The sequence below is a fragment of the Mastigoproctus giganteus genome, chromosome 10 (genome assembly GCF_048544385.1).
Source record: "Mastigoproctus giganteus isolate SK-2022 chromosome 10, ASM4854438v1, whole genome shotgun sequence".
Lineage (NCBI taxonomy): Eukaryota > Metazoa > Arthropoda > Arachnida > Uropygi > Thelyphonidae > Mastigoproctus > Mastigoproctus giganteus.
In genome coordinates this window covers 178,966,436-178,991,705 of record NC_143584.1, presented here as the reverse complement: position 1 = coordinate 178,991,705, position 25,270 = coordinate 178,966,436, and the positions used below count along the sequence as shown (strand labels likewise).

Sequence of the window (25,270 nt, the reverse complement as noted above, 5' to 3'; positions counted from 1 at the left end):
TAATATTTGTCAGATTTCTATTGGTCTGATTTAAATGTGGCATGTCTACATATCATTTTAAAAGGCCTAAATATAAAATATCATGAAAACCCATACACTGAGATTTGAGTTATTACATGACAACAGAAAAATATAAAAATAAAATAATAATAATAACTGCCAGATTTCTACTGGTCTGAAATTTTTGAATGGCTTCACAGATCTTTAAAGGCCCAAATAAAAAATTCCATGAAAATATGGCCACCAGGAGTCAAGTTGTTTCATGTGAACAGACAGACATGGTGAAGACAATAAGTGCATTATGCATATATGCCAATAGGCCTAAAAATAAATATCGAAATTCTCAATGTTTTTATTTAATTTAAATTAAGATCTCCTCTTTCTGATTTTAGTTATTTCCAAACTTTATTGATTTCAAGTTATAAATGCAAACATTCAGTCAACTTCCAACAAGATAAAAATAAGTTATGAATTTTTATATACACACACATATTTAGTTATAAAATTTTTATTACAAACAATCTTTGATCATGTTTAGATATAAATAAGAAAAACAGAGATCAAAACTCAGTACAGTAAGTTTTCTGCAAAAGACAGTGAAGTCATTATATGTATACATGTAAGTTAGTCTTTGTAGGTAACACTTAACAAGATGTAACACTTAAAAGCTCTTTGGAAAACATCCAACTCTCTTCAATTAGGGACTTAACTTTATGGAAGCTATTTTTTTTTTTTTAAGTAGAAACTATTTAAGGCCATTTAATGTGGACTGGATGATTTTCTTTGTGTATGATAACACTGTTTCATATCTCTTTGAAGTAGAGACAATTAAGAATCATTTGTTGCTTTTCACTCTGATAAAAACAATTAAGTATATTTACAATAAAAAGTTAAAAAAATAATTATATTAGCTGTTCACACTGTAGGAAAAATCTGAATTAAACAAATGCAATTAACAGTTCATATAAAATATTCAATTATCTATTATTAAATATCTTACAGGTATTGTATCCACTATGCTGTTTAAATTTTTTTCTAACAAACTATGCAATAAAATCACATCTGATTACTGGGAAATTAAATGATAGCCACTTCTTCATTTGCTTCTACCTCTTTGTTTCTTTTCATAATCCACTCATTACAATGATAGTATTTTTTTTTTTTTTTCAATGGCTATATTTATTGCATATAATTTTATATTTATTATCATAAAAAAAGTAAATTATTTCATTAATTCAAAAGTGGCAAAACAAAGAAAAAAACATATATCATTATAAGCATAGTAGACACAAAATATCTAGAATTATTCCTTATAAACAGAAATTTATGAGGACAATATGTATTAAAACTGCTCTTTCAATTTAAGAAGGTGATTAAACATTTTAGAGAAATAAGTTCCAGAACTTGACATACTAATTATAAATAAACTTCAGTTATAGCAATTACTCTATATTATTTAAAGGTTCCATTTACTGCATCTATGGATAGAGGAAAATACAAACCATGCAAGCCAAATATCACACAAGATTACTATAAATTAGTTGATGCCATCCTCCTCTTCATTTTGCTCCATTTCTTTTTGCTTCTTCTCATAATCGTAATAGGCATTTCTACCAGATTCCAAACGCAATTCATGTATAGATTTTAGAAGATAGATAACAACATGATCATCTCTTCTCTGAAAAAGCATTTCTCCTTCAAACTGAACTAGGCCATGCTTCCGTGCACGCATCAACATGCCAACTAATTTATTTGAGATTCGAGTATAAATCTGAAAACATGAAAAAAACATGTGCAAAAAATTTTTAAATTCATAAAATCATTTAGAAAAATTAATGGTGGCATCTATAATTATTTTTTGGATATTATTCCAAAAAATAATTGTAAGAATAAAATGTTTATTTATTAAATAAAATGGATGGTGAAGATACTGTATAAATATATACACTACTACAAAAATAGCAATGGCTAATGAATTTCCATAACTCTGATATAAAATCAGTATAAATTCAAAAATTGTTGGAGAAGTCACATTTCTAACCCACCCCCTAACCAAAAAAAAAACTTTAGAAAACAACTTTACAGAAGAGCAATTACACAAGTCATTAAGAAGGTGATTAAACATTTTAGAGAAATAAGTTCCAGAACTTGACAAAATTTCTTTTTCTCCCAAAAATGGGTATTTCATCTATGGCTTCATAATGATAATGAGATCATTCTTGGCAGTAATATTAGATGTTGAACTTAACTGGATTATTTATACGCACATCAAGTGAACAGTCTATCTGTTAGGTATCTTCACCGAATATAGCTGATTGTTTATTTGTTTGTTTGTTTTAGAGTTTTATGGTGCATTAACATCTAAGGCTATAATGTGCAAGTCAATAGGATATAGCTGAGAAGAATTCTACCATGGCAATTAAAGTTCAGCTATTAACAGTCTTAAGGTTAAACTCAAATGAAATGCATATGGTTATTACAGTTACTAGAATGTTATGAAAAACTGCTGTACTGTGAAATAATAATAATAATAAAAAAAAAAAAAAAAAATTAAAAATGTAATATTGTATTTTATAGTATTTACCAATGTGGAGTAGAAGGTCTGAAATTTTGGCTTCACAGTAAAAATCCTGATTAAAACTTACTAGATCCTGAAGAGCTCTCAAATGTCTTCTCAGGTGGCTCATATCACCAGAGTGATGGTAAAGAAAATCTGCTTCCCTGGCACCCACCATTAATGCAAATTTTGTAAATGCAAGCTTTACAAAAAACCACCCAACTAAAGTTTGCAAGTTTTGGTTGGGTGGTTTTCTGATGCTGGCTCCAAATAATTCTCTACAAGAGTCTTAGGCAAAAATAATAAAGCCGCATTTCAGAGTCTGAAGACTAATGAAGTTTATGATCTTTGACAGCTTTGGCTTGAAATGGAAATGACCAAACTCGTGATGAGATGTGATCACAAAGTTCTAAATCTATATCTTGAAACCAATGTTTCTGTGACTTCTCACAACATGTTCAGTAACTCATTTAAATATAGTAACATGAATTACCATTTATCTGCAGTCAGTTTGAAATGGCATGTTGAACAGAAGATGTTTTGTTGCATTTTAAAATGAGTGATTTTAGTGAGCAGTGATGCACCAAATTTTGTTTCAAATTAGTGAAGGCTGCAACATAAACTCACAAAATGTTAAAAACAGCTTTCAGAAAAGATGCTATATGTCATTTGAAGACTTTTCAGACATCAAAAATGATTCTCATTTTGGCTGCCCTTCAACTTCAAAACCAATGATTCAAATTACCCCCAGGGGCTCACATCTGGTGAGTATGGGCTTGGCACACCCAGGGTCCTGAGCTGGATATCATCATTCTTCTCTTTCTTGGTGTTTCCTTTCTGCTTCTCTCTCTCTCTCAGGGAATTTTTTTTTTTTGGCTGGTGCAGCATAAGCCTCAAGCTTCCTTGCACCATATGAGTAATAATAATAATAATAATAATAATTGTCATGTTTCTGATGTGGTTAGGAGTGATCAACATTTAACTGAGAAGTTACTAGTGAAATTGGTATTTCTAGTGGGACATGTCATTCAATTTTGACACTAGATTTAGGAATGTGATGCATTTCAGTCAATTCTGTCTCGCCCTCGTCGATGATCACGGAACAGTGAGTTCTTGCAAGGATCTTCATCAACGTGCTGCTGACCTATACTTTTTTTCTCCCATCATTACTGGTAACAAATTGTGGGTGTGTGGCTATGATCAGGAAACCAAAGCAGAGTCCTCTCAATGGAAGATGCTGTCTTCTCCAAGGCTAAATAAGAAAGGCAATCCCAATCAAATGTGACAATGATGCATACAATGAACTGAGAATTGTTCATTACGAATTTGTCCCACAAAGTCTAAGAGTGACCAAGGAATGCTACAAAATAGTCCTACAGTGATTGCACAATGCTGTTTGGAGAAAACATCAAAAACAATTGAGCTTCAGGGAATTGGAGCTAGTATCATGACAGCATCTTTGCACACTCAGCACTTTCCAATGAAGAATTTCTTGTGAAGCATTCCACCACTGTAATTCCCACATCCTCACCAGATTTAGCCCCCTGTGATTTTTTCCTTCCCAAGCTTAAAGCCCCCTTGAAATGTGACAAGATTTGCGAAGATTGAGGAAATGATTTGGACCATGACACATTACAGCCACTCCCTGACTTACATAAGGGTTGCATTCGTGGAATTCTACGTAAGTCAGAATTTTACATAAGTTGGAAACTAGCAATTCCAAGAGAAGCTTATCAGGAATACTGTACATCCTGAAGTTGCAGAAGTATTGGAATCAGTATATCCAGTGTTCAAGGAGACTCTGTAGGTGATCCATCCAAATAGCCAGTGAGTATCATCACTTTCCAAATATTAGTTCAGTCCCTGAAATTTTTGATCATATCTTGAGAGCAAAATTTCTTATCTCATGTATAGGTTGCTCTTGTACACTGTAAACTTTTCATACTGTATGAATTTCAGCTTGTTTAGTTTCTCCCATAACATCAAGAAGTTGAAAGGAAGTTTATCGTACACAAGTTGGGTATGGTATTTGAATAAGTCATTTCAATTGTTGTAAAGGAGAACAAAATTGATTTATTTTGCATTAGTCACTACTAATAGTAATATTTATAACCATCGACATGAAATTGTTTCTGCCAATAATGCACTTCTTACTTAGATTGTTCAAACTTCTTTATTAACCTCAAAATTTCTGGATTTTTCTGCAACCATTCACTTTACGCTCATGTGACACTAACAAAACTGCTAGTTTCATAAAACCTTTTCACAAAAGAAACACTGCTGAGTAATGTACAACTTGCATGCAGAATTTTCCTGATGGGTGCATCATTAACTAGGACTCTCATGGATTAATTATCCTCAACTCACCAGTACGAGCCCAATACATCAAAAAATATAGACACTCAAACCTGTCATATCTATTTTTTTTACATAGGCTGTATCCACAACACTTAAGGAAACAAAGCAAATTCAGACAGTTGTGACAATGTATGAAGTGTACAACTGTGACAACAAGTTTCGTTTATTTTTCTACTGGATGATTATAAATTACAAACATGGAGTGCCGAGAAACCTTTTTGAAGGAAATCAGGATCATTATCAGTTATGTCAAGGGTCAGTCAGGGATGTGGAAAGCAGTTTAAAAGATGTTCTGAATCCGGTATGCTACAAAGATTCTAAACTGGTATAGAACAAGATCAGGATAATTTGAATCATGACTGGTCACGTAGTACCACAATCTATTATGACATGGCTTTTCCAAATGCCATTTCCATATATAAGGTGTTAATAATCATAATAATTAAATTTTCTGTTTATACTCCAAGATGACTACATAAGGTCAGAGAAATGCACAAAACAGAGCAGAATACAAGAATTATTACTGTATTTAGTAGTGACATAGACTAGCTTGCCCCATAGTCACTCAAATGCATGTACTTCTGTACTCTCATGCCTGACCGCTCAGCTGTGACAACTGTATAATAATACAGGAATACCTCGCATAACACGGTTAATTCGTGCCAAAAAAATACTGCGTTATGCAAAACCATGCTGATCGAGATATTATTAGTATGTATTTTAATGTAATGTGTTCCGACAATTTGATTATATGGGTCGAGTTGCAAAAAAAGAAACTAAAATGATAAAAATGAAAAATACTAGTAAGTACAGCACAAATGATTTTTATTACAGTATGTACATACCAAAAGAATATAAGTGAAGTATGTACTGTATTTTTATTTTGAAAAATAACTGATCGGCTTAGTTTGCACAGTTTTTTCTTCTTTTTACCTGCATACATCTCTTTATAACATTGAATGACATTTTGCAATGCCTGCCTTACTTTCATACTTCGTTTGATGTTTGGCTCTAGAACTCTAAGCGCCATTACATTTCTTTTTTCCACTCATATTTGCGTATAAAGGTGTAACGTTTTTAAAAAAAAATCTTTAATAAAAATACACAATGAAAAATATTTGTACAGCTTATGCACAGTTAACGACCTCACCGCTCGGAATCTAGAGTGTTTACTAATGTATGAATGCTAGCAGAGTCCGTATATAATGGGAGTTGAGACAACAGCGTGGCCTTGAATCCGTAACACATTGGCCTACGTGCTGACATTATAATACATACATATTACAGTATGTCAAATGTATTGGTGCGTAACACAGTTAATTTTTTTTCAATTTGTAAACCGTGCTATAGTGAAACCCGCGCTGTTTGAAACCGCGCTATATGAGGTATTCCTGTAATAGTATTAGAATTACATAGATTTTTAAAGTAATTACATTCTCTTTGAAGTAATACCCCTGTATAATAACAATACTTTTGCAATTACTTTGAAGTAATATCCCTGAAAAATAATACACCTTGCCCAGAAATTCTGTTATTCTGGAAGCACTTCCTGAACCACCATTAAATCTCTTACAATGCCTCTGTGGATTTTTATTGGATCTCCAAAGTGTCATTAATCTCTTTCCTCCAAGTTTAAATTTTAGTCTCAGAAACAAAATCACAGGGAGCTATATCTGAAGCAATGGAGAGTAGACCAGAGTCCACATTGTTCTTCGTCAGAAGTTTCAGGGAGAGGGCAATATGAGTATATGCAATCTACAGCATGTCGTGTTCCAGGATATTTAAGCAAAGCAGCTTCCCATTGATGCCGTAGGATCCTTTTGCAAAAGTGCTAATTAACTTTTTAACTTGGTGGAACAAAAGTGTGGTGCAATCAATCCCATAAATATAAAAAAAAAAAAAAAAGTCAACAACTTTTGACATTCAAGTGCTTTTGTCTGGCTTTCTTTAGACACAGAGAAAAAGGGTTTTTCAACTGAGAAGAGTGCTGATTCATTTATGGATTATATCTGCAAGTTCATGTCTCATCTCTCACGATGACTTTGAAAGGAAGGTCGGGTTATTGCAAACATGTGTTTGAAGATCATGATATGCTGCTGGTTTTGGTTATCAATCAACAAGTGGCAGACATCTTGCTGCAATTTATTACATGTTCAGTTTTTTCCATTAAATGCATTGCAAATCGCATGAGAGAGTCTCAGCTATTCTGACAATTCCTGTTTGCATGTAAGTTAGTAACTCATTTTCAGAGCTTAGCCCATTTGTTGAATTTAAACAATCAATCAAAAGTTGGCATTCTATCTTATGGACTGCTGACTATGATATTCAGTTTTCTCTCTAACTGCTCATTGTGGATAATGGTAGATGGCTCTCCATCTTCTAACTTCTTTGCTAATGCTGGTTGCTGGCGTTGCTCAAGGTTCTGTTCTTTCTCCCATTGTTTTCCTCATATATTAATGACTTTCTTCCACTGACTAGAAATCCTATCCATTGTTTTGCTGATGAGAGCACAATATATTCCATCTTCCAGTTTGAGAAACCTTACCCTGCACATATAGCTTCAAATTCCAATATTCACTACCAGTTCCTTAAATGCTAATCTCCAGGTAATTCTTCAATGTGGTAAAGAAAACTTGGTTAATTTTGATCCTACTAAAACCCAGTCCTGTCTTAATTCTTGTAAAAAAGTCTAGCACTCCCATGCTCATCTTCGATGACACTCATGTTTTTTAGACAAGATAACATATCTCTATTAGGAATTTCCCTGACTTCTAATCTTTCTTGGCACAAACACATCAAAAATATTGCTCCCTCTGCATAAAAAAAAAAACTGGGTTTTCTTTATCGCACTTGGCATTATTTTTCTTCTAAACAACTACTCACCTGTACAAATCTGAAATCTGTCCTACCATGGAATATTCTAATAGTTAACGTAACTTGATTAAAAATAAAATCAAAACAACAAGCAATGTTACTATACTTCTGAAAGTAGAAGGATAAAGAAATGGAATAAATACTTCGCAAAAACAGAAAAACTGAACTTATATATGAATAAAAACATGTAAAAATTGATAAATATACAGATCTCAGGAGAATGTAACACAAGAAATGATTTTCCATATTATTTAGATAAATGTTTACTGCCTAAGGAAGTACTATATCCTTATGCTTAAAGGAGGGACAGAAGCAGTGTTGAATTCAAGTATGTAGCCCTGACTTTTAAAGAAAATGTAATAATTTTCCTTATCTGCTCAGCAGTTTCAAAATCTCTCTCTTTCTGTACCATGCATCACATCAAAACTCTGTTATACTAGTTTAGTTTGGAAAAACAGGAATAGTCAAGTTAATATATACAAATACAAGGTCATCAAAAAAAAATATTTTTTTGATAACTAGGAAAATAATATGCCATAGCAAATCAAGAATAAAGGACTATACAAGCCAACAAAAAATATTTTTTTCATACCTCTGCAATGAAAATATGATTCTAGAAGAAATAAATGTGTTGATTGCGAAAATCATCGTAAAAAGTCTCTATCACATCTACATCAAAAGATGTACCAACATTTATGTTGAATTAAGGGATATATATACATGTATAATTCAAGTTTGTAATACAAGTGTAAAAAAATATATGTTCTCTATAACTCATTTAACTTCGGAAAAACAGTTATATTTCAATAATATATAATCAGCATACCTGTAACTGTCCTTCAAAATGTTTGTTACTAAGGAATTTTCTCTTGTATTCCTGCTTGCTCTCCCTCACAAGGAACCAGCAGTAATCCCTCATCATTACAGAATCCCAGGGATCTTGGTACTGCTTTTCCATTGTGGAAATATCTTGATGAAACTACTCCCCTTTGTTCATCACTCACATCTTCCAGATTTTTGGGGGAAAATTCGAGATAGGAATGAAGAAAATGAATTTTCAACGACATTCAACAGCCCATGTTTTTGTAGCACTCAAGTAAATTAGACATTTCATATTTTTCTTCTTTCCTATTACCCAAAAACCCATGCACTACCATCTTAAATGATCACCAAGCTGTCAATTCAACCTCCTTTAACTGGGTTTCAAACACTTCATCTTTCAGGAATTTCCTAATTTGGGGTCCTATGAAAATTCCTTCCTTAAGTTTGACATATGTTAAATTAGGAAACACACTTCTCAAGTATGCAAATCCACCGTTACCTTCTTTATCTAGTCCCTTCATGAAATTTTTCATCAATCCAAGTTTGATGTGCAGGGGTGGAAGAAGAACCTTGTTTGATTATACTAAAGGAATATATTTTACATTACATTGTCCTTGTATGAACTCATCCCGTTTGTCCCAATGTTGTTGCATAACAATGTTCTTCTGTCGCACAGCTGTCCCACAAACACAAAAAGTAACAATATTTTGTGAACCCCCCCCCCCTGCAAGCCAACAGACAAACCAATAACCTTAAGATCACTGCATATATTCCAACCATAATCCTGGTATTTAATAGCATGTAGAACCCTTGGCATACTTTCACGACTTTCTTTAAGTCCAACTGAATGAAACACAGGAACTGATGGAAATTCGTTGCCATTATGCAAAACTGCTTTTAAACTTAATTTTGAGACATCTATGAATAAACGGCATTCATCTGACTTATGCAGGATACCTAGTTCTTTCGGAAGTCCAATTGTGTGTGTGTGTGTGTGTGTGTGTGTGGTAGTTTATTGGTGCATTAGCTGCTATGGCTATAGTGCACCTTCCAATAATGTCTTTGCAAAAACACATACTGCCCTCCATAGCAAAATATTTCAGCAACTTTTCATGTCTTTTTCAAAACACTGAAATCTTTGTTCCTGTTGTGAGTATATTCCACTGCTGTAACCTACTTGGAAAACCTTTGCACAGCCTACAAAAATCCTCACCAAAAACAGTGTGCTCTCTTCAAATTGTAAATTGTTGCATCGTAATTTGAACCTAAGAACCATTGGTAGACGTCTGATTATGTTTATCATAAGAAAACCAAGGCCAGAATTGATTGCTAAAATTAAGAGCTTATATCTGTTAAAATAAATCAGTATGCCATACATTACTGGCTGGATTATGCAAAATTGGCATATTTTGGTAAAACATAACTCCCCTATAACTGTCACATGATGTAAAACTAAAAAAAAATAAGAAGCCTGCCATGTATACATCTCCTCTAACAATTTGTCTAATCCTTCCTTAAATTTATGCAAACTACCCATTTCCACAATACGAGATGAAAGTTTGTTCCAACAATCAATTTCCCTCTGGCTGAAAGCAAATTTTAGCACATGTATCCTCCGCTGGTCATTAATCTGGAAAGGTTATCCAGGAAATAAACTCTACCAAATAAAACCGGAACCAAAGCTGTGACACTCCAGCTTCCGAAAAAACAGGCGAGATGAAATAATTTTAGGAAGGCTAAGGATTGGGCATACTCACCTCACTCACCTGTATCTATTAACTAATGACAGCGCTCCCCAATGTACATCATGTCAAATACAAATGACTGTTTGCCATTTGTTAGTGGACTGTCCCCACTTTCAAAATATTTGCTTAAACACCTTTAAATCAATAGCTAATACATAGTCATCAATAAATTTATTACAGATTCTGGGAGATGATTCTAATGAAAAAGAACTATTTACTTTCCTAAATCGTATAGGAATATATCATAAAATATAGTTATCACAATTAAGCCAATATTTCATATTCACCATTAGAAAGACACAATATGGCCCTAGCAGCTTATGTGTCGTTAAACTCAACAACAACAACATCCTCTTTCAATTTATGTTCATCCACAACTATCCTTTTTCAATTTATGCCACCGCGTGTGTGTTGTCTGAGAAACAGTAGGATGTCATCAGCATTTAGTCTATTCAATCCATTTAAAGGCTTAAACACTTCAATCCGATTTCCTTGTAGGTATCTAGTTCCCAGGTATAGTAATTGGCAGAAGTGATGTCATTCTTCATAACAGAAAGTGATTAGTCAGAGACTGTTTATCTTTTTTGCATGTTCAAACAGTTCCACATCCTTCACATGAAATGATACTTCTAGACTTGTATGCAGTACTCAAGGTGCAGCCTAACAGGTATTAACAATACTCAAGGTATGACCTAGCCTTATACAATGTAATAAACTCCCTGTCCCTGCTGGTGAAATTCCTGTACATCATTGCCAGAATCAAATTACCTGTCCTAAAAGCTTGTCTGCACTGCTCCAAGAACTCCATGTTGGACTGTACAATTACCTCAAGGTCTTTTTTTCCCCCCAATAACTTCAGTGTGCTACCACAAGGAAACTAAAAAAACACAGCCAGAATAAAATACCAGCATGGTAGCACACTGGTATATTATTCTGGAATTACTGCCACTCAGATGTAGTACCTTGTATTTATTAATGTTAATCCTCAATTGCCAGTTCTCAACCCATCTGCCTAATTTATCTATGTTCTGCCACTCAACTATCCCCTTATCCATAATAGTAACTTATCCCCAGTACCATAATTCTCCAGTTTGTATAGCAGTCTTTCATGTGGAGCAGTGACAAAAGTTTTAATGAAGTCTAAGTATACGATGTCAAAATTATTTTTTTTCATTCAGTTTTTGTTGCATCAGAGCAGATAATTAGATTGATCAGACAGGTTCTCCTCTAAAAAATCCCTGCTGCAAATTGTAAGATACAAAATCTTACAGAATAAAAGTAATAAGAAGTTGGTTTTATTAATTAAGGAATAGGAATTCTTGTTGCTAGTTGAATAAGATAGTAATATCGTCTGATTTCAATAATAAGAATTATTCAGTATGAAATATAAATTTAATGGGTAGTAAGAAATAAAGGCAGGGTCCGAGCCATTAACTTCCGTTATAAGCGGGGAATAAATGAAGAAAACTACTGTAAAGCAGCATGAGTCCAAGCACAAACAGACGAATTAAGATTTATGTGGGGTCGTACTCAGGAAAGGGAGCGAGTTAGCTTAGAAGTGAAAGTTACTTCAAACAGGATACCGTCAGGCGCAAACAGGAAGTGGTTTCATGACCAGCATTTAAGTTTCCTTAAATAGATGCATGGTCACTAGATGTGAGTTTCTTGTTTTTAAAACGTTACAGGGTAAAGGTGTTAGTGAGAGGGGAGTGTTTTTATTTGGGATAATCGGCAAACATCAAAGGGCACGCCGTATGGGAGCAAATCTGGTAGAATAGTAAAAGGGGGAGTATTGAAACAGGTGCTACTGGGCAGGCTGAGTAAGGGCCTTCTAACAAATGAAAGGAGAAGAATCTGAGGACGAGTATAGGATTGGAAGGAGCCACTGGTAATAGGCGTGGCGGACTCGGGAGTAAGATGAAGGAAGGTAGAACAAAAAGGGAATGAAAGGGTTGGAAAGAAAAGCAGTGAGAAGCAGACAGAGTTTTTTGAGTGAGGGAGTGAAGGGGTTGGAAGGAGAGAGTTAGGCAGAGCAGAGTTAAAATGTTAAGTTAAAATGTAGCAGTGAGTCAGTCAGTCAGTTAGTCAATCCATCAGTAAGTCAGTAGCAGACAGTATTTTTGAGTGAAGGAGTGAAAGGGATGGAGAAAAGTGCCGTAGAGAAAAATTAAAATTGTTGGACAATAAAGAAAGCCCGACGTATTGTCAGTAAGGAGCAGAAGGCAATTAAAATAGTTGAGGAGGCAGAATATGGTAGAAGTTAGTTCATTGCAGGATCTCTCACAAAGCATGAGAAGAAATCAAATCCATTACCAAGTAACGAGATGTCTGATACCCAGGAGATAAATGGTGCTGAAACCGATAAAGTCTGGAGCCAAACAAAAGTGAGAACCGTTCTAACCAGATGAAATGAATCGCTTTTAAGGAGAAAAGGTACCCGAAACCCAAGAAGCAAACCCGATAACTCCTGTCGAACTCTCCAAGAGTTTGTGAGATGCGTTCCAGATGGAATAGACCTACTATTCACCACAAGAAAGATGAAATACATGCCGCAGAGCCCGTCAAGATAACTAAGTAAGTGATTAGTTTACTTAAGTATTCTCGCCATCACACAAAAGACTGTAGATACCCCGATAGCCGAATTGGTAGAACTTTTAACAGAACACTGAGATATGTATAAGAATTACTGAGTTGTAAGGGATAGGTTATTGTAGGATATGTGCTGAAGGACAATAAACAGAGCATGTTAATAAGTATATAGAAGTCCTTTGTTTATTCGAAGTAATTGATGCCTTGTTCATAATTGTTTGATAGGCAAGGATTAATTATATTTTGGATGGGAATTAGAAGTGATCGATACCTGTTAATAATCAATTTAATAAGTAAATGAATAAGTAATAAATTTTGGAAAGGAATTAGAGGGAATAAGAGAAACGACGGTAGCCATCAAATGTTCAAGTAGTTATTTGTAGAAATTGGCAGTGGCATGATTACCTGTATTGAAGAAGGTTGTAAATTATAATCTGTTAGAAAAGGGGGTAACAATTTATCCAGAAATTAAGAGTATAGAAGTTTAATCTAATTTTTTGGAGTAAGAAATTAATTTTGTAATGGAAAGAGAATGTTAACAGATTTTTGAAAGTTATTTGAGCTCAGGTGTAAGGAGGAAGAAACATTATCAGTTCTTGAAAGGGGAATTTTGATTATGATATATATATATATATATAAGTAGATGAGATTAGATTATCTTGTCATGTGTTTGAGTTTAATCATTTTGGTTTTGATGTATTTATGTAAATATGTACAATAAACTAATTTTTATATACAACCTTTGTGTATTTTTGTTGTTCTGAACACCAGCCTATCTGAAGGGAATTAAATACATCTAAAGAGTAGTTCCCTGAACCTGAAAATTTCTGAGATACTAGTCAGGTGTGAGTGGGGAGTTTATTTAAAAGGGGAACTAACCAAAAAGGATAGATAAAATTATCATTAAAATATTGTCAAGTTAAATAGGAGACAGATAATATAAAAGAGAAATAAAAAAAACAGAACCCCCACAAAATGCAGTATAACTGCATTTCTGTCAAGATAATCCTGCATTCTTTCTGACAGCTGACTCCATTATTTCCCCCACAGAAGTCAGGCTTACAGTTCTGTAATTACTCATTTATCCCTTTGACCCTCCTCTGTGAATAGGAGAGACATTTGCACATCTCCAATCTCTATACACCTCCTGAATCCAAGGATGCTATAATAACTGTGGCTAAAGGTTTGCTTACCTCTTCTGCTGATGCTTTTAATATACCTGGATAGATTCCAACAGCCTCAGGTACTTAATATGCTTTTAGCTTCAACAATTTCTCTACCACTTATCTCAAAATCAGTTAGCTCCCAGTTATAACTTGGTATACATCTGGTGTCCCCATCCCTAAGAAATTTTTTTGCATTAAAGATGATCCTGTATTACTTTTTGACAACTGACTCCATTATTTTCCCTGTCACAGAAGTCATGGTTACAGGTCCGTAATTACTCACTTTGCCCTTTGCCCCTACTTTGTGAACATGAGAGATTGCAATAGTTATGCCATTCATATCAGTGGACTGATATAATTCCTCTCATTCCTTCTAGTATTAACATAAGCACAGAATTCTTTGCTTATGTTTGATACTAAAAGGAATTTTCTTCATATTCTTAGGTTAGACAAAGACTTCTCATAATCTGCCCTGCTTGCCTGACTCCCTTAGTGATTTGACTATAGTTCATATATTTTTCTTCTCTGCTGCTAATTAACTGTTCATCTGACATCAATTCAGGTCTAAACCTTTGAACGATATTTCTTAGTTAGTATAAAAAGCTTAGTAGCTTCTTCAATTACTTTCCTGAACACCTCCCATTTAGAATTTTCTGTTAGTAACATCATCAGTTTGTCCTACTGAAAAGAATTTAAAAAATATCAAGACCATGGTAGTGGCCTTCATAAAAGCAAAATCCCTTCCCTTTACCTTTGGCAGTAGTTATATCTTTAAATGAAACCCACATCAACATATTAGCTTGCTGCCACCTGGTGGTTCTTTATCTGGAGATTCTTAAGGCATGAAGAGTCACTGCTGATATGCAGTTGAATGTGATTATTTCTACATTTAACAGAATGTCATAATATGAACAAAAAAAAAAAAAAAAAAAAAGAAAGTGAAATCATAGTTACTTACTGTAGAGTGCATCATTGAAGAAACACTAGCTAGAGTTAGAGAAAATTTTTGCTGGCATTACAAATTCCACTGGATTCACAGGGATTGAAAATGTTTTTAATGAATAAAATGTACAGTGCTTTATGAGTGCTGTGATATCAAAAAAAATGTAAGATAATATTTCAATTGATATATGGAATTTAAACATTGTCTTTTTTTAATGACTTCTGAATGTCTGCATAATAGCGGGGGACACAAAAAAAAAAAAAAATCATCTACGCAACATGTCTTATATGTATCCATTCTATTATATCATATTGGATTGAAATTTTCTAACTCCAACTAGTGTTTCTTCAGTGATGAAACACTGAAGTAACCATGATTTTGCTTTTTTTTTTTTTTTTTTTTTTTTTTGTTCATATTATCACATTCTGTTCAATGTAGAAATAATCACATTCAACTGCATATCATTATATTATATTAAAAGTAATTAGCTAGATTTACTGGGATTTTGTTGGACATTGGTAATACAGACAAGAACTTTAATATAAAAAAAAAAGGTAATTAACTGCCTTACTTCAAACAACTCTCCAAATGATATAGCTGCTGTGCCATCATCATTTTGTTCTCCATAATCATATATCATATCACACAAGAAGCGGACCTCTCCGCTAATTAAGTTGCCAGCCTGCATGCCTCGCTTTTCAGTTTTTGATCCTTCCACAGGTCGACCATAGCGAGGATCATTTTTATCCCACTTTATTTTGTGCGACGACCCTTCCCATTCTGAAAATGGATTTGACTTCTGCTTTTCCTTGTGTTCATTTGCCTTTTTCTGAAATGAAGCTATTCTATTTGCTAATCCTTCATTTCCATATATCTTGACAGGTTCCTTTCGACCAGAAGCCATTTTTAACTAAAATATTAAAAAAAAAACATATACATTATTCTAATTCTACTCTGCAGTAAAACAATGTGCATGAAAAATTAGATTAGAAGTTCTGTTTCACAATAAATTTATTTTATAGTTACAAATTTAGAACAAAAAATAAATGAAGACCACTAACAAAAAAGTACTTTTTTCAAGTTCGGTATAGTCCCAATAATCTGTCTTAATAAACTAAGTTTTATATAAAAACAATACCTTTTGCAAAGAAAACAAAGTTATGCTGATTTAAAAATTATAAAGTAGTTAATGCTATTTTGGCTTTTTCAAAATTAAGAAGAGTAAGAGGATTTTCTCTTCCTTTCTTGTGTTTTTATTCTTCACCCAGTTAAAATATTAAATTTAATGGTTTTAAATGCATATAACAGAAAACAACTTTTTTACCAAAGTTTTGCCTTGGTACTACACTACTTTTAAACAAAATGTAGCATCAAAGGTTATGCTACCATATATTTAAAAGTTGAGACACTGCTCTGACAGCCTGTTTTAGGATTTGCTGGTCTTTCATTAGAAATAAGTATTTTTAAAGATCACCTGTGATTTGTTTAAAAGTAGTACAATACCAAGTCAGCTTGCAGGGAACTTAAATTATGCCAGCCACAAAATCATGAAAGAGGATTACAAAGGCCTTCTTTTCAGTTTTGAAGTCATACCTATGTAATAATGGATATGCATAGGTTATAAATATGTAATTAAATTTTGTTTTCTCTATAAACTGTTTAAATACTGGTTGAAAAATTGAAATACTAATTATATAACTTAATATACAATTCAAGTACTAGTAATGTATGCATTTCTAGGTGTGTTTACAAATGCATAAAGCAGCTCTTGTGTTCACCATGTCTATCCATCCATTCACATTTAACAATTTAATTCTATGTGAAAAAATTTTCTTGAAATTTTATATCTGGTTGTTTTTGACAGATTTGTCAAGCCATCCCAAATAGAATGAACCAGAAATGCAAAAATTTTTTTCCCCAAGCCATCATGAGTTATATATAACTCAAGATGGTCCAATGTGGCAGAGCAGTCGAGCAAGAGAATGTACTTGCACTTCCATTTGAGTTGACCATGGTTCAGGCTGGTGCTAAATAAAGTTAATGATTGCATTCACTGTTGATATAATTTTAGTTTTGCCTTGGTAATTGTACACTCCTCTGACCTAGTGATTGTACCAGATCCTATTCAGAATTTATTTTAGGTCTGATGTAGTGATGGACATAATCGAAAGGCCATAACTGGTTATTGCCATTATGTCCATCACTAACCAAATATAACTGAACAGTCAAGAATAAGAGTGTATGCATTTGAGAGGACCATAGTTCAAGCCCACCTGACTCCTTCTGACCTGGTTGTGCCGAAGTATAAACAGGATTTTTTTAATATGTATTAAATAAATAAATAAAATGTTTCTGATACTTAGGCATTAATTATAATAAAAAGTCAGACCGGCACCAAACTTTTAATAGTTTAATTACATCCGCACCCAAGTTTCCCCTCTGGAAATCGATATATATATATATAATTATATTTGGATATTATCCAATAAAGAAGTCATATTAATATCAATTTTGGCTGTTTGGCAAGTTTTAGGGCCAGTTCCCTCCACATACAAAAATCTATGTATACATATAAATGAAAGCATGTTTTGAATGTGGGCCTGAGAAGGAATGGTCCCTTTGAAGGTTTTAAGCCTAATTCTGATTACTAATTCCCATTTCCCTCCCTTCCAGAAAAAAAAAAAAAAAATGCTATCAATTTGGAACAATAACACCAATCCTATTCAGAGTTTCAGAACTTCTTTAGAATATTTTTATGTACCTTTGTGCCAATTTTCATGCCAACAGACTAATCCATTTTTCTGCAACCCCCCCCCCCCCCAAGTATTAGTACACAAATTCCACCTCATAGCTACTCTTCACATCAACATCACATTAAGTTTTAGTAAAGTTTATGCTAAAACTGAAAATGCCTGAAATGTAATGCATACAGTACTTAACTTGTTGTGTTTAGCATTAGTAGAGGCATTTGATGCAAGAAAGCAAGCTTATGCAGCATCAGGCAAAAAAATAAAATAAAAAATAAATAAATAAAAAATAACCACTTCCACTTCACCCCTCTGTTCGTTCGAAATACCTGTCCAGCTGAGCCTTAAACTTATTTAGGCTATCAACTTCCACATCAAGGGATGGAAGTCTATTCCACCAACCAACCACGCGCTGGCTAAAGGCAAATTTCCTCACGTCTATCCTACATCTGTCTTTTCTCAATTTGAATTCATGCCCGCTCAGGTTTATTCTGAGCAAGAGGAAGAATCCCATCGGCAATGAGCATGCTCAAACCATTCAAGGCTTTATACACCTCTATCAGATCACCTCGCTGGTGCCTAGTCCCCAGACACTGTAATTTGCAAAACTTAAGCCTTTCTTCGTAAGAGCACCCCTTTGTTCCATTCACTAATCTTGTTGCCCTTCTCTGTACTCGTTCCAGCATCTCTACATCCTTCTTGAAATGAGGCCTCCAGACCTGTATACAGTACTCTAGGTGTGGCCTGACCATTGCCTTATACAAGGGAATAATCCTTATCCTTATCCCTGGTAGAAAAATTCCTATATATCATCGACAATACACCATGAGCTACTCTTGCAGACCATCTGCACTGCTCAGAAAACTTCATATCTGCCTGCACAACCACCCCCCCAGGTCCCTTTCATTCTCTACCACTGTCAGTGTAGTATCACAGAGTTGATACGTTGCTCTGGGGTTGCTGTTTCCCATATGTAGTACTTTACATTTGTCAATGTTAAACTTCATTTGCCACCTCTCAGCCCATCTGCTCAACCTTTCCACATCCTGTTGCAGTAGCATAGTGTCAGTTGTGTCCTTGACAACCCTGCCAACCTTCGCATTGTCTGCAAACTTGGACATTAAGCTTGATATACCATCATCAATGTCATTTATAAATACAGAAAACAATAATGGACCCAATACTGAACCCTGAGGGACTCCACTAATAACATTAGTCCACGATGAGCAGTGTCCATTGATTACCACTCTCTGTCTTCTCCCCCTCAACCACCCCTTTATCCATAGCAGCAATTTGCCTCCAATGCCACACTACTCCAATTTGTGTAGCAATCTTCCATGTGCAACAGTATCAAAAGCCTTTCTAAGATCCAAGTATATAATATCAAAGTTATTCCCTGCATCCAGTTCTTTTGTGACTGCATCATAGTATCCAATCAAATTAGTCAGGCAAGACTTCCCCTTAACAAAACCATGCTGTGTCTGAGCTATAACTGAAGTCTTGTCTAGATGATCCTGCAGTGCTTCCATTAATTTTCCAGGAACAGAAGTTAAACTAACAGGTCTATAATTACTTGTGTCGCCCTTTGATCCTCCTTTGTGAATTGGGGTCACATTTGCACATCTCCAGTCCATGGGTACTTCCCCCGAGTCCAAGGAAGCTCTCATAATTATGGCTAAGGGTTTGCTTACTTCCTTTGCTGCCTCCTTTAATATAACTGGATAGATCCCATCCACCCCAGGTGCCTTTCTTGTATTTATCTTCAACAATTTCTCCTCCACTTTACTCTCAGTTATTACAAGATTCTCTAGCTTACTGCCAGAGTTGAATACACCTCTGGCATTCCCCTCGCTGAATAACTCCTCATGTGTGAATGTCGATGCAAAATATTCATTCAGTTTGTTAGCTACATGAGCAGGATCATCAACAGTTGACCCATCGATATCAAGTGGACCAATCTGATTCATCCTCTTCCTTCTAGAGTTTACATAAATAAAGAACTCTTTGCTGTTTTTCTTTGCATCCCTTGCCAAAGATTTCTCATAATCTGCCTTCGCCTGCCTAACCTCCTTTGTAACTTGGTTACAGATCAATTTGTATCTATCATAGGCTTCTGTGTCATGTGTTAATTTGTATGTATCCCATGCATTTTTCTTCTCTGCCATATGTCTCATTAGTTCATCTGACATCCACTTAGGCCTAAAACTTGGAACAATATTTCTTAGTTGGTATGTAAAGCCTAGTAGATTCCAAGATAAGTTCTTTGAATGCTTCCCATTTTGAATTTGCTGTTGGTAACATCATCAGTTGGTCCCACTGTATAGAATTTAAATACTGTCTCAGTCCATCGTAGTCGCCTTTACGAAAGCAATAACCCTTCCCTTTACCCCTAATGGTAGGTACCTCTTTGAGTAAATCCCACTTCAGCACACTGTGATCACTGCCACCTAGTGGTTCATTTACCTGCAGATTCTTAATGCATGAAGAATCGCTACTGATAATCAAATCAAGAGTATTACTCCCTCAAGTTGCCTCCCGAACATGCTGATGTAGAAAATAATCATCCAATAAATCCACAAAAGCCTTGCTAGTGTGTGAGTGACCAGCCCCCAAATTCCAGTCAATATCTGGGAAATTAAAATCACCCATTATAAGACTCTCTGATTTATTGGCCCACTCTATTTCCCTGTACAGTTTCTTATTATACTCATCAGAGTCATTAAGCCTATAGCACACTCCTACTCTCAATTTTGATCTCCCAATGCTAATGTCACACCAAACTGACTCGACACTGCACTCTCCAGCGATGTCGACTGGCTTCACTTCCTTGGATTTTATGTATTTCTTAACTAATAGCATAACCCCTCCTCCCTTCCTATCCTGTCTATCCTTTCTGTAGACATTGTACCCCCCAAATTCCAGTTCTGCATTCCTTATATCTGTGTGACACCACGTCTCTGAAATTCCAACAATATCTGCCTTTGATGTTTTGAGCAATACCTCAAATTCATCAAATTTATTTACTAAACTCCTAGCATTGGTGTACACGCAACTGTTCTTTTTCTTAGCTATCCTAACACAACCTATGTGTTTTTTGTACCCCAATGATTCCCAGCAGTCTCTGAAATATCCTGCATCTTATTTTCCAGGCTGCGGCTCATTCCAATAGAATCAGTGCAAGAATCACTTTCACCTCTGCCAGTGGCTACTGTTAATCTATTAGTCCTTGTATCCCCCCAATCTAGCAGTTTTCCGACCCACCTAACACTGCCTCGATAGCATCAGCAAACATTCTTGCACACTTTCTATTTAAGTGTATCCCATCCCTGTAGAAGCAGTCTCTCCTGTTAACAAGTACAGACCAGGCTGAAAAAAATTCTACCCCTTGAGCCTTGCACAATCTTTCCAGGGCCGAATTGATCGACAAGGCTCTCATCATATACTCCCTCCTATCGTGTCTGGGCAGAATTGCAGACACTTTCAAATTCAACCCTAATTCACGGCTTTTTTTCAACAGTGACCTGTACTTGTTAAGTAATTCCGCCGGTCTCCTACTCTTAATATCATTACTGCCAACATGTACAACTATATCACCTTTTGTGCCCTTAAAAGATGATATCCGCTCTACAACGTCATCAACCTTTGCCCCTGGCAGACATACCCTGGTCCTGTTCCACCTATCCTTTTTACAAAGCATGTGTCCCGTTTCCCTGACAATAGAGTTTGTTTGTTTGTTTGTTTTAGATATTTTAATTATGTTTAACTAATTAGATAATTTTATTATCATTTTGTTCATTAGGTTATAAGTTTTCATAATTTTTTAATTAATTTTAATAAAGTTAAAAATACTTTTTTATTGTATTTGTATAATTCCATTCATAATCCTATTTTACTTCAGGTTATCAAGACTTTACTGTACTTTAATCAGTACTCTAGCACACAAAACATCAGTAGTGAACTTTGTTAATATAGCAGTTAGTAACTTTTATACACTCAACAACATGATTAAACTATATATAAAAGTCAGAAATAAGATAAGATGTGGTTGCTAATTCCAATTTTGTACATAGAAACACAAAGTTCTACGTACAAAAAAAAAAAAAAAAAAAAAATTAAAGTTTGATTGGGCAAAGTAAGCAAAACACAGTTAATGATTGTATTCGTTGTCAAAATGGTTAACTCTACATTCCTCTGACACAATGATCATGCCAGAATATAAACAAAAAAAAAATTTTTTTTATTTTATTTTAATTGGATGAAGAAGTGACTATAAATGTACACACTATATATTAGTAATCAGTTAGAAGCATGTTAGTTGGAATGCTTTTATAATCAATTGATGCAATTATAATCAGAAATTTTCAAATAAAAAGTATTTCAATTAAAAACTTACCAAGAGTTAAAAGGTGCATAGCACTTAGTCCTTGTTTTATAATCATGCTCTGTTAATTGTTACTGTGAATATAATAATAGGAAATACATTTAGAAATCTATACAGTATAAATAATTATAAATATTGTTAGTAATTTTGACAATTATGTAAGACATGAAAAAAAAAAAAAACAATGCATGCTAGTATTCAATTGCAATAATATTGCAATAACAGAATCCTTATAATAGACAATAAATTTTACATTTAATGCATGAAGAATCACTGCTGATAATCAGATCAAGAGTATTACTCCCTCTGGTTGCCTCTCGAACATGCTGCTGTAGAAAACAGTCATCCAATAAATCCACAACAGTCTTGCTAGTGTGCAAGTGACCAACCCACAAATTCCAGTCAATATCTGGAAAGTTAAAATCCCCCATTATAAGACATTCTGATTTACTGGCCCACTCTATTTCTCTGTACATTTGTTTGTTGTACTCATCAGTCATTAAGCCTATAACACACTCCTACTGTTATTTTTGCTTTCCCAATGGTTATGTTACACCAAACTGACTGAACATTGCACTGGCCACACATGTCAAATGAGTGCACTGCCTTAGATTTTGTGTTTCCTAACTAATAGCATAACCCATTGTCCCTTGCTATCCTGTCAGTTCTTTCTGTACACAGTATACTCCCCAGATTAAAATTCTACATTCCTTACATCTATGTGACACCAGGTCTCTGATTTTCCAACAATATCTGCCTTTGATGTCTTGACCAGCACTTCAAATTCATCGAATTTATTTATTGTGCTAAATTTATTTTCTGTAATTTGTAAATGAAATTTACAAATTACAGAAAATAAATTTAAAAAAAAAAAACATTGAAATTTAAAAAAAAAACATTGAAAAAGTGGCATATCAGATGCCACATTAACAGTGGAAGGTTTTCCCAACCTGGTATTCCATTCCAACACATGGAGGATAGCATATATATATATATATATATATATATATATTTATTATTTTTTTTTTAAATTTATTTACAAATGGTAAATAGCTGTTCTTATACTTTACAAGTTAAGAGGAAGCCCAAGAAGATGGAAAGATATCTATCCTAAACCCGACAGGATACTGAGGAAAAGGATGAATAAATGGCTGTTCCATAACAGGATGTTTTACAGCTAGCTCTAGAGACATTTCTTCATTTAATGTATATGTATATATATATATGATTAATGTATAGCATGCATTATCTCTAATAATTTTAATGTTTTCTACTCAAAGCATTCAATCGATAAGGTATTAAGTTACTTTTACCTTTGTCTTATTAATACAGATATCAAATACAACGAAATTCCATCAACCAAGAATAAATGCCGTAATACGATTTGCGATGCAAAAGTATTGTATAGGCTTTATGGTTTCTCCAGCAGAGGGGTTTTTAAGGCATATAATAAAATTTCTAAAGGGAACATTCATATATATCTTGTTATTATTGTTATATCTGCGCAAGGGCTCCTTAAGCCATATTGAGCATAATAAATGTCACATTAAGGTCGCAGGAATATTTATTCAACTACTCAATGTTCGTGAAATGCGTGTGTTCTCTGGTCGATTTGCCTGTTTTGCTGGACGAAAAATCCGAGTTTCCGGAGTAAATACCTTGCTATCTACGCATGAGACCGACTAATTCATCCATTGAATGAAAAAGCCCATAAAATTTCATCGCGTCGTAGACGGAATTGGAATCCGTGCCTTTTCCACCCGCAGTGGGGAGAACGGTGACGATACCACATATGGGAGATTTTGTGCCGATGCTGTTGTTGTTGTTTTTGTTATAGGGTTTTAGGGTTTTTGTTATAGGGTTTGCATCAGCAACTTAGGCCATATTGAGCCATATAAATTATGTCTGTAAATTGAGTATGTTATGTGTCGATTTGCTGGACGAAAAACCCCAGTTTCCAGTTGAAAAACCATGCTACCCTCGCTTGAGACCGACCAACTCAAACGCGTTGTGAAAAGGACCCATAAAAATTCCTCGCGGCAATGACAGGATTCGAATTCAAGTCTTTTCCACCCGATATGGGGAGGACGGTGATTCTGCAGGGTTACTAAGTGATATGATTAACGTTTCATGCCAAGTAGTATATTAAAATTTCATGGTACGATGGCAAATGGCTGGCTTCGAAAAGACTTTCCTTTTTCCGTCCATGCTGGTAGGATTGTGTTTTGAACCACCGTCCGGTATCATAGTAATTATATTCGCCATCCTTACCACGCTGGAATGAAAGGACTCTGGTTCTAATTTAAATAATAACTCGAGGAATTTTTATGGATCTTTTTAAACAACATCGTTGACTTGGTGTAAAGCTTGGATAGTAAGTTTTACCCCCTCCCACAGAAAATTATGTGTACAGAAAAACAAACAAATCGACAAAAAGCACTCTACTTTATGTACATATTACACATGGGCCAGATGAGGTAGTTGTCATGTTGCCCTAACAGTACAATTTTTTTTTGCACAGGGTATATTTCGTTGTCGGTTTGTCTATATATGAAAGAAAATCAGAACAGTCCAAGAAGGGAACGCAAGAAAAATCGGATAATTCTGTTAAGGAGTGAAAATATCCCTCGTGGGAAACACAGTAGTGATAATAAAAGTCTTTACCAACCCAATGGAAAAGAACTTGGTTCTAATCGGATCAGTAATGGAACGAACTTTATCGGCTATTTTCCCACAGCACTGTCCTTTAGTAGCTCTCAGGCGATGGTAACATACACTGTGCTGCCACTTTATTAAGTACACCTACCTAGTAGTGTGTTGAGCCTCCCTTAGCCTTCAAAACAGCCTGAATTCGTGTAGGCATGGATTGAACAAGATGCTGAAAACGTTGTGCAGGAATGGAGTGCCATGCAGACATGAGTGTGTCACACAGTTCCTTGAGATTCGACGGAGGTGTAGGCCTGCAGCGAACAGCTCTTTCCAGCTCATCCCAAAGATGTTCAATAGGATCGAGATCCGCGGACTGAGCGGGCCATTGCAGCAAAGAAAAGTCATCGTCATATTCCTGGAACCGTTCCATAGTGGTTCG

The 25,270-nt window shown here is 34.7% G+C and overlaps 1 protein-coding gene across 2 annotated transcripts; it reads right to left on the bottom strand.

Moving 5' to 3' along the window:
• Positions 1-553: 553 nt before the first annotated feature.
• Positions 554-23,623, bottom strand: LOC150079580 (actin-binding Rho-activating protein-like). Of its 2 annotated transcripts, XM_090383797.1 has the most exons (4): positions 23,496-23,586; positions 22,195-22,256; positions 15,626-15,964; positions 554-1,771 (listed from the first exon to the last, which is right to left on the bottom strand). In XM_090383797.1, the coding sequence occupies exons 3-4, from the start codon at positions 15,956-15,958 to the stop codon at positions 1,538-1,540; spliced, it is 567 nt and encodes a 188-aa protein (XP_090239923.1). In that variant the 5' UTR covers positions 15,959-15,964; positions 22,195-22,256; positions 23,496-23,586; the 3' UTR covers positions 554-1,537. The 2 variants fall into 2 exon arrangements, with proteins under 2 accessions (XP_090239923.1, XP_090239922.1); XM_090383796.1 differs by lacking the exon at positions 22,195-22,256 and having other exon boundaries at positions 23,496-23,623.
• Positions 23,624-25,270: the final 1,647 nt, after the last annotated feature.